Below are 14377 nucleotides of genomic sequence, written 5' to 3'. Positions count from 1 at the left end.
GTAAACAACTATGCTGGGCACAGTTGGGATGTAAGTTCAGATATGTACTTATGTTACTTATCAGTAAGAAAGTAAACAGTTGAAGCCATTAAAACCATCGAACCCATGTGTAATCATTTCTGCAATGTTCTGTTTCTACGACTGTGTAACTAATTGATCTTGAATACAGAGGTCAAGATCATGCATTAGTGTATCATCAAGCCTTCATTGCAGACATAGCCTCCAATTTGTTTGCTGTATGGCAAAGTTATTCTGTATAAATTGAAGCTTGACCTTGTAAATAAAGGTTATAATCATATGTTTGTCTGAATAGTAACCTTGCCTCTAACAATGCGGCTGTAGGGTCATTTGAATGGTGTCTCTTAGGATGACACTTCAAAATATATACAATTTACTACTGACCTTGAAGATGAAGGTCAATGTCACAACTTTAGAATTCCGTTTGAAAGGTAACCTCTATAAACATAGATGCAGACACTTGAATGGTGTCTACTTCTCCATTTGACCTTGAATATGGAGGTCAAAGTCAAGCGCAAGGTACAAACAGCCTACCTCAAATAATGCAAATGTAGACACTTAAATTGAGTCTTCTGTGTAGTCAACTGCTTGAGTCATCACACGAACACAAATTTGGGTTGTTTCGACTGGAAAATCTTCAAGGTCAAAGGTCAAGGTCTCAATTGATACTGTAGGGTAGACACTTGAATGGTGTCTGTATCTATCGAATGGGGCCAGAAATATGAGGGTGAATGGACACACGGAACCCAATGTAATACCCCTCCAGGTGGTGCCCACTGTGGCTTAAAACTTATCCCTGGTAATATTTGTGTAGACAATTGAATGACTATATGAACAAAACTACTGTCAAGTTGACCTTAAATATTAAGGTCAATGTCAAAAGTAAGTGTTTGACTTGAAAATTTGCTTCTTTAAACACAATGCAGACATTTAAATGGTGTCTCTAGGTACAAAACTTCCAGTTATGGAAAAATGTCACATTTGATCTTGAAGATGAAGGTCATAGTCAAAGTATCAAAAAGATGCTTACCTATGATAATATGGGTGTAGACACTTGAATAGAGTCACTGTGTATTCAAGCTCTTGTATTATAGTTGGAAGACAAATTTTGGCTACTTGACCTTGAACAATAGTGATGTCAAAAATCAAGATTTCATTTGAAAGCTCATCATTGATAACTAAACATTTGAGGTATGACGCAAAATGTGCATTTTCACCACAAATATGGCCACCATTTTGCCATAACGGTCAAAATTGAGAAACTATTAAAGTGATGTGCTTATGTACTCTATAGTATTTGACATATGTGCTAGGTTTGGTCGAAATAGAGTCATGGATGTTAGAGATATGGCTGACCATATGGCTGACCACAGTCGGACGGATACATGCACACAGACGGATGGACATGGGTCATTCCTATAGCCCCCTCTGGACTGTACCAATTGTGGGCTGATAAAAGACAGACAGATGGACAGACATGAACTGTAGAGCTCAGTTGTGCCAAAAACCGTTTTACCAAGAACGAGGATGGATTAATATTGGCCAGCATATACAATAATGTGTTAATTACCCCATTAAAGATTTTAATGCTTTCATGATATCAATAAACAATAAAATGGCTTGACAATACTGTCAATTTTTTCCCCAAATAACACACTTGTGATGTAATCAGTTTGATTTGAAAAATTTCCCAACTAGAAGTAAAATAACAGCAAATATCATGATAATCGGCCCAGTGACTGAGTATTAGTTTTTATCACACACACACACACACACACGTACATAAACACACACATACACATAAACACACAAACATACATAAACACACACACATACATAAACACACACACACACGTACATACAGACACAACCATATGCACACATATACATGTACACATACACACAGAGAGCCGCTTCACCATGTCTACAGCACTAATGAACCTTATAGTTCAGTTGTGTTCCATGAGTGAAATGCCAACATAACCCTGTTTGTGCTATAACATGTATGTTACATGGTTATCTTTTGTAGGTTAGTACGTGGATACAACAGACATTTGCAACTGATAATTTGTTAAAACAATCCCTGTAGTAGTAGTTGTAGTTACAAGAAGGCAGAGAGAGTCCTCAACTGGTGTGTTGTATGACACAGTTATTGTACAAATTAGAATAGCATTTCTACATACAAAACTTCCTAATTTATTGACCAATTTGTCATTTGACCTTGAATATGGAGGTCAAAGTCAAGGGTCAATAATAGTAATAATGCATATTTATAATGTGCCTTTTCTCCCGAGAGGTCAAGGTGCTCACAATTATTAACCCTGGCATGAATCAATGGTTGCACAACAGCCCTTTATACTTCCTCAACTCCCTGGGGAGCATACAATCCATTGCAGCCTCTATTAGTATAAGCGCATAGGATTAAAGCATCCACATTGCAACTGCTATCCTACCTGGTCCCCAATTATACAGCTGGGTTGACTGCGGCACAGTCCTTGTTCAAATTGTGCCCAAGGACTCTAGTCATTCAGAAACACATGGCAGCAACGGGGCTCAACCCTGCAACCTGCAGATTCCAAGCCAGCCATGCTAACCATTCACCCATCATGACTCAACAGGTCAAGGTATCAAAAGAAAGCTTACCATTGATAGTGTGGATGTTGACACTTGAATGGTGTCCATATGTATCCAATTTTTGGAGATAACTGGCAAAATTGGCTTTTTATCATAAATATGGCCAGCATTTTGCTATACAGGACAAAATCTTGAAATTACATGGCATATGCATATGTATCATATGAAGTCTTAAATCTTAAAATCCGTATCATGATTGCAATATCATCATCAAATGTTTGAATAATAAAAAAAAAAACAAATTTGACTATTTGACCTTGGAGAAGACTTTCAAGGTCAATGGGTCAAGGTCTAAAAAGAATGCTCATCTCTGATAATATGGGTGTTAGCACATGAATGGTGTCGCTACTTCCAAATTTATGATGTACATTGTGAAATATGGCCATTTGGCCATATTTGATTCAGTCGCAAAACAAAGTGACATAAATCCTTCACACAGTATGTTACCTTTGTGCCAGGTTTAGTTAAAATCAGTTGGTGCATGCCTGAGGTATGAGGGTGAATGCACATACAACAAATACGGCTGCCATTCGGCCATATTTGATTCAGTCACAAAACAAATTGACATTAGATGTCTCACACGCTATGTTACCTTTGTACCAGGTTTGGTTGAAATCACTTGGTGCATGCATGCCAGGAAGATGAGAGTGGGCGCACAGAATTTATAGAATACTTGAAGCCCCTCTCCAGGCAGTGCCCACTGGGGGTTAAAAACATGTTTTCAACAAAGTACTTTGTGTAAATGTTTATGTAGGGTGTCAGTATTATAAATTGAATGGACGCTGCAGATCTTGATTGTAAAATTTAAGTATTCTTCCATGGTGGAGGTAATTCAGCTACAAAATACCAACAGAGGCAAACCATAAAAAACTTTGCACTGTTAGCTAGTTGTACACTGTTGTTTGATAAACACAAAACTAAACACAAGATGCATATAGTAGTGAAATAATTATGCCTGGCACCTCAGACCTCTATAGTGGCCTGAGCTAGCACTAAAATGCTGACAGCTCCCTGCAATATTAAGCAGTTGGAGGAAAGCAGGGACCCTTACCTGAAGAAATTATGTACTGACCTACACAATTGAAAATTCATTGTCTATCGTTACAGCTACATGTTAAAGAATCATGAGCCCTGCAATTCACTCCAGCAGCAGTATATGAAATTAGTTGAGCATATGGGTTATAGTTTTACTAGAGATAGGTTGGTACACAACAATTTACTGTGACTGACTGCACAACAAGAATGTCTCAGTTCGTAGTAATCAATTTGGAGTATGATTTTTCATGAAAATTTAGTGAAAATTTAGAGCTAAAATGATGTAGGCTTGGTGTTTCACTCATGTGTCATGACATTTAATACACTCCTTCAGTTAAATTCTGACGCAAAAGAAACAATTACACAGGTGCTGCACACAGTGGGGATGTAGAAGTAGTAAAGTTGAAATGTTGATTATCGGTTAGAAAATAAACAATTGCAGCCATTAAAATCATCAAGTCCATGTTTAGTGTTTTCAGTAGAAGCCTGTTTTTACTGCACTGTGAAAGAATAGCAATGCTTATCAGTGTTCAATGTGATTGGGCAAAGGATCCCGCCGTTTATTGTGTCTCTGTTATTGTTTAATAGTCTAGGAGTTGAAATATGTCTAGCTCAAAAACATTATGTTCCATGAAAGAAACACCAAGCCAACATCATTTTAGCTATATATTGTTTTCAGGTTCAATCCGATGTCTCTACTTTAGCAACCATGAACTGCATCAGTCAGTACAAGTAAATGTACACAAAGAATTAATTAAAAATACTGCTTCGTCAAAATGGAAACTATAGTTTAAAACAAAAGTAAAAGCAAAAAAATTCGTTCATGATCTGGCAAATTGCCTGAGTAACTAACAAGTCACTTCTCAGTCCTAAATCTTCATCATTTCAATATTTGATTATTGATGCTGGTTGGTGTTGTCAATGGACTGTTTGTTGTTGCCATGTAACTCTTCACACGAGAGAAGTAAAATGGCGGATATCTGTTGACATCCAATTCAAATTCTGATGTTGAAGTCAAACCAGTAGATCTGAAAGATTAAAAGCATATATTACATTCGTAGATGTAACATATAATATTTTGTATATTGTTATTCCTTTAAAGTTGAAGGCTGAATATTACTAATGTATATGTGACTAAAACACAGTGTGAGTTCCTAAATCATTGGGAACAAGTTTATAGGATATTTGGACTGGTCGAGAATGCAACCAACTTTTACCATGCAACACTAGGAATGTTAATTCTGCCAATTGAGGCTATATCACTCAACTGGCATGGCCCTCACTTCTGTCCAATAGATGTGTCTGAACAGCACTCCTAGTGGCAAAAGTATAAAATCTTTTGTCTTTCTCATAACCACCGGGTATACGTATCTTAAGAAATTACTTTGTATGTTACATTTGTTTAAGTCTTCTCACCTGTAATATGTATGACTAGAATACTGATCCCAGATCAACTTAGCCTGTGCTTTATGTCCAATAGTCTGAACTGTCAACTCCTGTTTGAAAGAAATGACATTTATAAATTAATCTGTAAGTCAGTCAGTCAGTCAGTCAGTCAGTCAATCAATCAATCATTTGGTCAATCAGACATCAACAACTTAGCATATCAAATTCAATTTTTTAATTTTGTCTTAGTACTGATTTAGAAGCAAATCTTGGTCAGTACAGTACTAAGGAGATGGTTTACGGAAAGGCATTGAAACTTGAGCATGTGGTATTTTCATCATTTACTGCTACCCAAAGAATAATTTCATATTGGAATTCTTTTTACTGCAAAAAAAGAAGAATTTTACCACATCGGCAATAAAAGCCGCAGATCATAAACATATTAGCCATTTGATTTCTTAGTTGATATAATGAGTTCCACTTCACACACGACACATGTATTACTATAGGCTTACATGAGAACACCTTCACCTTGTTCTATTTTGACTCTCTATCATGAAGTAAAATGCTATCACAGGTAATGAGAATTCTCGGTGTTGCTAATTGCTTGACATGATTTGACGTGTTTTAGTATTTTGAATAACATGTGTGTTTCAGTATAAAATAACAGTAACTATTGGGAACAGCGTGCCCTCTGATGATAGCCAAATTTTGCTGTTGTGAGTCGAAATGGCATTTCTTGTGAGTCACCACATAGTAAGAGATAAGAGAAAACCATCACTAGAAATTGTGTGCATCAATGGTGTGTCAAATTAGCTTAGAGGGCACACTGATTAGGAACCATAATGTTACATATTATTCCTCATTAAGTTATGACAATAGAGTCCAGTACGTACCACATGAAAGGTTTGCTCTGTATCTGAAACTGTGTTGTTTCTATTTCTTCTGTACCTTCTCACTGATCTGTCATACATGTTGTAGTCAAATTTCTGGAACACAGCAAATACCTGTAAAACAAACCATGGTTATTAGCTTTGATTAATTACACTTGCCTTTCATCATGGTTATTAGCTTTGAGTAATTACACTTACCTTATCACCATGGTTATTAGCTTTGATTAATTACACTTGCCTTTCACCATGGTTATTAGCTTTGATTAATTACACTTACCTTATCACCATGGTTATTAGCTTTGAGTAATTACACTTGCCTTATCACCATGGTTATTAGCTTTGATTAATTACACTTGCCTTATCACCATGGTTATTAGCTTTGATTAATCATACTTGCCTTATCACCATGGTTATTATATATTAGCTTTGATTAATTACACTTGCCTTATCACCATGGTTATTAGCTTTGAGTAATTACACTTGCCTTATCACCATGGTTATTATATATTAGCTTTGATTAATTACACTTACCTTATCACCATGGTTATTATATATTAGCTTTGATTAATTACACTTACCTTATCACCAACCATTCTGTAATGTCCATGCATAATTCCAGATATCTTGGAGCATTTCGTTTTCAGTTTTGAAATTATCATGTATGGATCATCCGGTGAGGTGACCATTTGGAGTTCACCTACATAAGTATTAAGTACATGTACATGACAGAGATCAAATAAGAAGTCACTAATCTTTCCAGTTTTAAAATTATTGAATATACATTTTATGATGTGATTATCTGGTGAGGTGACCATTTGAACCTTGGTGCTGTACAGTTACATTGTATCGATTATCAGATAGACACTAAGTCAAACTATTATGGCTCAATATCGTAATTACAGTCACAATAGGGTGGTGTTTCTGATAGCAAGTGTTTTTCAAGTGGCTACAAATTTAACCTCAGTCAGCATTTATAATATCTTGATTACATCTATATAAGGCACAACTACTATTGCCCATTTGGTATATAAGCTGCCACATGCAACAACAACAACAACAATAGTTTTAGTTTGCATCTATCTAACAAGTAGTTTGCCAATAGCACATTAGTTTGCATCTATCTAACAAGTAGTTTGCCAATAGCACATTAGTTTGCATCTATCTAACAAGTAGTTTGCCAATAGCACATTAGTTTGCATCTATCTAACAAGTAGTTTGCCAATAGCACATTAGTTTGCATCTATCTAACAAGTAGTTTGCCAATAGCACATTAGTTTGCATCTATCTAACAAGTAGTTTGCCAATAGCACATTAGTTTGTATCTATCTAACAAGTAGTTTGCCAATAGCACATTTTGTGTAATAGTATTTCTAAACACAATACTCACCATCTGGGAATGCCCTGATGTATCGGTAATATTCCACAGTGTGCCAGGGTCTATAGAATTGATCTAAGGACCGTTCACCATGTCTGACGTATGAGGCTTTACTGATGTAAACACCATTAGTTTTCAGATGGGGTCTATTGATAAACATCTCTCTCCATGAATTGTACTCCTTGGTCAGGTGACAATTAATTCCCCACATACTATTTTCAAATATTAAACAAAATATTAAAAGACTTAAAATCAAAATCAATGTTTATCACATAAGCTCATCTTGATTCATATACATGTACCTCCACAGTGTTTTATTTAAGGGCGGTAAGTAGGTAAAATCTACCGGGGTTCCCACATCATTTTACCGGGGTTCCCCACCTAAATTATGATACATTGCATGCGAAGCACTACCAGTTTTACCTCTTTCCCCCTTTCTGTTACCGGGGTTCCCAAACCTTAGCAAAAACACTGAGCCTCCAGTTCTTATTATCTCTACTGTCTGCAATATTTGTTTGTTTGTTTGTTTGTTTATTTATTTATTTGTAAAACAGTTCCTGGGCTCCCTGTGGTTTTTTCTCCAAATTCAGCAACAAACAATTAGAACTCTTGTACAGCCTGTGTGAACTATGACCCATGAGGCTATTCCATCTTTTGCCATGCCTCCTACCCTGGATATTTGTTATTTCAGTACATGTATTCTGTATGTTAGTTTTCTTAGCTAAGATAAAGCTACTTTACTACAATCTAGCCTGAGCAACTACTTTCACCTGAATCACTCAGAAGTCCTCATTGTAATGATGTTAAAATCCATCTGGTCAGGTGATCCCCAAGTGAAGTCACCAGACAGTAGACTAATGAAAACAGGTGCTGGTCAGGTGATCCCCTAGTGAAGTCACCAGACAGTAGACTATTGAAAATAGGTGCTGGTCAGGTGATCCCCTAGTGAAGTCACCTGACAGTAGACTAATGAAAACAGGTGCCAGGTTGTATTCTTATTAGTCTTACCTGATACAAGCCATCTTCCATATCTCTGGATCTCTAGCACACACGTAAAATCCTCTGCATACCATAGATAGCTGTTCCAATGATCTCATGTCTAATTCATTGGATACAACCCATTGAATGATAAACATCATTATTTCAATTGGTAAAGCTGAGATATGAGTTGACTGTAAGACAAAGCATACAAGGAGAATTACTGTGGATGAACCAAAGACAAGGCAGGATTATACAACTCATGAAAAAACACCGGTGCATTTGCTTGCCTGTAGCAATCAGAAATGAGACAATGCTCGTACAAAGACACACAATGTAATTAGTATTTGTAACTTGTCAAAGTATACACACCACAGCATCCCAGATCCTACAACACTGTTAACTTATTAAAATGCTACACACGGTAACAATCAAGTGCAACTGTTACTAACGAGTTTATCAACAGAAAGTTTATTTTACTTCCACAGATATAAATAAATAGATAAAAGCATAAAGACAACCAACATCAGAGATACCCACAATTTTTTTTCTCACTTATCTTGTGGTCTTTACTAAAGTTGTCTTTGCGTGAAGTATTCTTACCGTCATTCAAGCAAATGCACTGGTATTTTTTCACATGTTGTAAGTTACTAATATGTATAATATAACAATACAGTAATACTTACTATCTGTGTAAACTTAGGTTGACAATGGGTTTTTTACTGTCTGTGTAAACTTAGGTTGACAATGGGTTTTTTACTGTCTGTGTAAACTTAGGTTGACAATGGGTTTCTAGTTCTGTGGGGGTAATATGTAAATTGTACAGTAATACTTAACGTCTGTGTAAACTTAGGTTGCCAATGGGTTTTTTACTGTCTGTGTAAACTTAGGTTCACAATGGGTTTCTTACCGTCTGCATAAAACTTAGGTTGACAATGGGTTTCTAGTTCTAATATGTAAATTGTACAGTAATACTTACCGTCTGTGTAAACTTAGATTGACAATGGGTTTCTAGTTCTGATATGGTCAAAGAATGTAACCTCGTCACTATGTCCTGAATCTCCACCTTATCATCTTTACTGTATGGAGAGACAAAATAAGATACATCGTCAGCTGTGATGAAATAGAAAATCTAACGCCCCCTAGAGGTCAACCGATACACTTTACTTTAAATAACTGTATCTCAACAAAATTAGTAATAAAGACAAATTTCTGTTCTAAGAAAATCTTCCTCGCAATTCTTGTATAACCCCCACCCCCACCCCCTCCTCCCAGTACACATTGAGTGGACATATCATAACTGCTCAAGGAGCCTACATGTGGAGTCATCCTATCATAACTGATAAAGTAAAAAATCAACAGCCTTAATTTCAATTTCAAATGGCAACATTGTGAACTAGATTTTAAGATACTAGGCATTACAGGTTTTGGAGCACACATTTGTGACTGCAATATTTGGTATAAGTGACATCTTTCCCTCAACATAAATTACTTACCTATCTTTTGTCTCTGTTGGCTCTTTCTTGTCTGCAATGTAAACGATGAGATCAATATTGTGTATTATAAAAACAAAATTACATCAATGTTATAAAGAATATAATTTCACAAGATCTAAAATAGATGAACAACTAAACCCCATCCTCACCTCCACAACCCCCCCCCCCCCCAAAAAAAAAAAAAAAAAAAAAAAAAAAAAAAAAAAAAAATCAACAAAAAATCCAAAAAATCCACACACAAAAATCAAACAATAATTGAAAGAATCAACATTTTGGCATGCTGTTTTTGAGCTTATAATAGGTGAACCAGAAAATTAGAAAAATATTTGTCACTACATACGCTTTTACATCATGAACCCTTTCCTTGAATTAAAATTTGCTATAAAGATAATCTTGCTTTATACATTTGCATGCATGCAAGTATGTATCAGCGGAATCTCAATGGCTGTGTTCATGCATGCTTAGAATAACTAACAATGAAATGCCACAAGAATTCATAACATCTTATAATGTACAATGCATGTGTTTCTCTTCTGATCAGTGTGTCCTCTAATGATACCCCAATTATGGTGTTACGAGCTAAAATCATAAAAACTACCATTTCTTGTGAGTCGCCACATAGTAAGAGATAGGAGAACACCAAATTTTGGTGTGTCACTAGAAATGGTGTGTCAGCGGTGCATCAAATTGGCTTTGAGGGCACACTGGTCAGTACATAGTATGAGATAGTGGAACACCAAATTTTGGTGTGTCACTAGAAATTGTGTGTCAGCGGTGCATCAAATTGGCTTTGAGGGCACACTGGTCACCACATAGTAAGAGATAGGGAACACCAAATTTTGGTGTGTCACTAGAAACTGTGTCAGTGGTGCATCAAATTGGCTTTGAGGGTACACTACTTCTGATTTTACATAAATTATGTTTTACCTGCTGAAGTCTTTGATGTTATTGACTTTCCAACATAATCAGTGATTTTGAACTCAATATCTGGTACCAAGTGCACCGCTTGTTTGTAATATCGAATAGCTGAAAACAAGATGTTTAGTATGTTATAAACGTTATGTATGCATTACAAACTAAATTGAGAAACTGTAATTCTTAGACAATGTCAGTATCACCTTGAACACTTTAATTGCTCTGTTCTACACCACTTTTAATTTTTTTTGGTAACATTTACAATAGTTTTTGTAATATGTGTAATATTTTTATAATATGTGTAATTTTTCTATAGATTTAAATTATTTTAATTTATACTGATTCAACAGACAATGTATCAGACCTAGACTGTCGACAGTCACTCGCGTCTTTTTTTCCTATGTTTTATCTAAACTTAAGTCATCGCAGCACTCGTATCCAGCGCAACACTACTATAATTGTATACTGATATCGAGGGCCATAGGCCCGAGAGATTGAGGGCCGAGGGCCTTCGACCCTCGATATCAGTATGCGATTATAGTAGTATTGTGCCAGAACGGAGCACTGGCAACGACTTAAGTTTAGATAAAACGCAGGGGAAAAAAGGCGCAAGCGACTGTCGACAGTCTATATCAGACCCAGCATTCATTTCTATAATACATTTTGTTCACAATGTGACATTTATTAAAGTGGTCATATGGATGGGAAATAAATAAGTATTTATTTTGAATGAATCAACTTTACTGTCTTGAACCACATGGAAAAAAAAACCTGTGAAACAGCATATCCCAAGTGCGTGTTTGTCGTTCAATAACAACTATGCTGTATTCAGCAGTAAAATTGGTGGTATTTGTATGTAAAACAAATGCCTAAACTTGCAAATTGATAAACTCTGACTGTAAAATGTCTATGTTTTAATTTTTATACATAATCTATCGACAAGCAGTAGTGTTCTAGTTGTAATATTTTATTCATGCATTGTAATGTTTCTGTATATAGTTATAATATTATATAATAATGACCTTTATTCATCAAAATGTTTTCAGAAATTTGTTGAATGGTTGCCACAAGAGCAGCAGGTTGAAACTGAGTAACAATTATTTTGGAATCATGTTTCATTCATTACCTTCATATAGATCACCATTCTTTTCTGCATTGGCACCTTGTAAATAGAGATATCTTGCCTGCAAATCGAAACAAAACAAAACAAATACATTTCAGATTACATGCGCACCAGACACTGGTCTATTTACTTTTCAGTTAATCAATCAATCAATCAATCAATCAATCAATTGATTGATTGATCGGTTGAGCAATCAATCGATCAATCAATCAATCAAACAATTAATCAATCATCTAAAATAACTGATAAAGACAGAATCCAAAACCAATTTTCTGTTTAATGGCTCAGGATGAGTAGTACATATACTTGATGTATTTTGTCCACAAAAGTCCATGTGTGTATTATGTATATCAATATGTTTAGATCAACTGAATGCATGTCACGTTGTGTAAATTGAACATATGTGGGGGTAAGGGTATTACAGTGTATAGTAATATTGGGCTTGTTATTCAGGGGGGGGGGGGGGGGGGGGGAATTAAAATGAGTCCAAAAACTAGAGTAACTAATCTTTGGACCATGATTACACAGATTAATTTCTAGCTAAGAATCCACTTAAAAAATTCTAAGAAGAAGAAACACAAACCTCTTCCTCAGCATTATCTTGCTCTTTGTCCTTTTTATTCTTGATGTTTCTTTTCACACAGAGAGGTGGCGTATTAGTACCATCAGCAAGTTCAGCTTGCCACTGCTCACGAAAGTTAGCTAATTCCACTTCTAGAGAAGGTTTGCCTGGGTCGTCTTCTTCTTCTTCCTCCTCCTCCTCTGTTGCATCACAAACTGGAACAATTAGTTCATTTGAAGCCTGTGAGTGGAAAGATCAAAATAAATGTTAATAGAAATAAAGTCTACATGTTGTAGGTTTCTTAACCCTTTACAGTCTGACTGCCTATATTTAGGGTGTAATTCTATAGTCTGATAGAGTTACAGATACCAAGTCATTCAAGGTTTCAATTCTGTATGGGTCTATATTTAGGGTGTAATTACATAGTCTGATAGAGTCACAGATACCAAGTCATTCAAGGTTTAAATTCTGTATGGGCCTATATTTAGGGTGTAATTCCATAGTCTGATAGAGTTACAGATACCAAGTCTTTCAAGGTTTAAATTCTGTATGGAGCTATATTTAGGGTGTAATTACATAGTCTGATAGAGTTACAGATACCAAGTCATTCAAGGTTTAAATTCTGTATGGGCCTATATTTAGGGTGTAATTACATAGTCTGATAGAGTTACAGATACCAAGTCTTTCAAGGTTTAAATTCTGTATGGGCATATATTTAGGGTGTAATTACATAGTCTGATAGCGTTACAGATACCAAGTCATTCAAGGTTTAAATTCTGTATGGAGCTTAATTTAAACCCAATTCCTTGATATGTAATCATACAAATCAGACCCAAATAATATTTGTCCCTAAGTATCCACTTTTAACTTTAGTTACCTCAAAAGTTTACAACGCTAAAAAATTATCCTGTACCTGGTTTAGTTTAAAGAAAAGAAAATAATAACATCACACATAGCTACTAACAGTTGTCTAACTTACAGGTTCTGTACAAAAGTTTCATTGCTCATCTTTTGTCATACTGACTTTTCTACTTCATCTTTTTTGTGTCATCTACACTTGCCTGTCGCAAGTCTCCATATGGTAGAGTCAAGAAAACACCACATCTATGTACAACAATCCAATGTGCACTATATGATATAAAGCTACATAAATGTACACATATGGTGCATGTATATGAAAGGGGTCTTTTTTACAAGAAGGCTGCCTTCCTCAGCATTAGACCTGCACATATACAGGTACACTAGGGATAGCTAAATAAATGTAGTCATTATATGAAATGCAAGTTACCATACATGTGTACAGTCAGATGAGATTATGTCATGCCTTCATTATCATAGGTCATGTTGGTATAATATAGTGAGTGCTCTTCTTCAAGTTCTTGTCACAGTAATTTTAGTTATGCTGAAAACAACTGACTGACATATCTGCAAACACATCTATTGTATTGACACCAGAGTCCAGAAATTCTGTTGTCACTTTACAGCTGTTATGCAACACGTACATGTAGGCGTGGTGGTTTTGTTGTCGTAAAATGTCTGAGCCTGGATAGTATCACTGTGGGTGAATGATACTTCCATGCTCCGAGGAAGCACAATACAAATCATGCACCATACGATAATGATCAAAATAAACACACTTATCACGTGACAAGTCAGGTTGACCTTTCAACTTCGCGTCACACTTTACAACTTAGATGTTATTGCATGCAGTGATGAAAACATATACATCTACCAAAGTCCCCGTCCGTTCATACCTTCATTTTTAAATGAAAATCTATTGCAAACAAAATCGTCAAAACTTCACAAAGAATGCATAATTCAAATAGATTGTTACCATGTTTAATTCGCAGTTGCCCTTGGTGGCAGATTTAAGCCTGTGAATCACGGTCAGAAAAGCGAACGACGGAGTTGTTGTACAGCGTAGTTCTCCTCACAGCCGCCATCTTTGAGACTGTTGATGTA

At 35.8% G+C, this 14377-nt stretch overlaps 1 protein-coding gene across 1 annotated transcript; it reads right to left on the bottom strand.

The window, feature by feature from the left end:
- Nucleotides 1-3032: 3032 nt before the first annotated feature.
- Nucleotides 3033-14354, bottom strand: LOC144444756 (F-box only protein 9-like). Its single transcript, XM_078134283.1, has 12 exons — nt 14250-14354; nt 12437-12655; nt 11857-11914; nt 10743-10841; nt 9816-9846; nt 9299-9398; nt 8350-8513; nt 7354-7553; nt 6545-6663; nt 5970-6080; nt 5104-5183; nt 3033-4715 (listed from the first exon to the last, which is right to left on the bottom strand). Exons 1-12 carry the CDS (start codon nt 14250-14252, stop codon nt 4568-4570), a joined length of 1332 nt encoding a protein of 443 aa, XP_077990409.1. The 5' UTR covers nt 14253-14354; the 3' UTR covers nt 3033-4567.
- Between the last annotated feature and the right edge of the window lie 23 nt (nt 14355-14377).

Source organism: Glandiceps talaboti, chromosome 13, assembly GCF_964340395.1.
Source record: "Glandiceps talaboti chromosome 13, keGlaTala1.1, whole genome shotgun sequence".
Lineage (NCBI taxonomy): Eukaryota > Metazoa > Hemichordata > Enteropneusta > Spengelidae > Glandiceps > Glandiceps talaboti.
The sequence above is the reverse complement of the archived record's forward strand: the minus strand, read 5'-3'. Positions and strand labels throughout refer to the sequence as shown.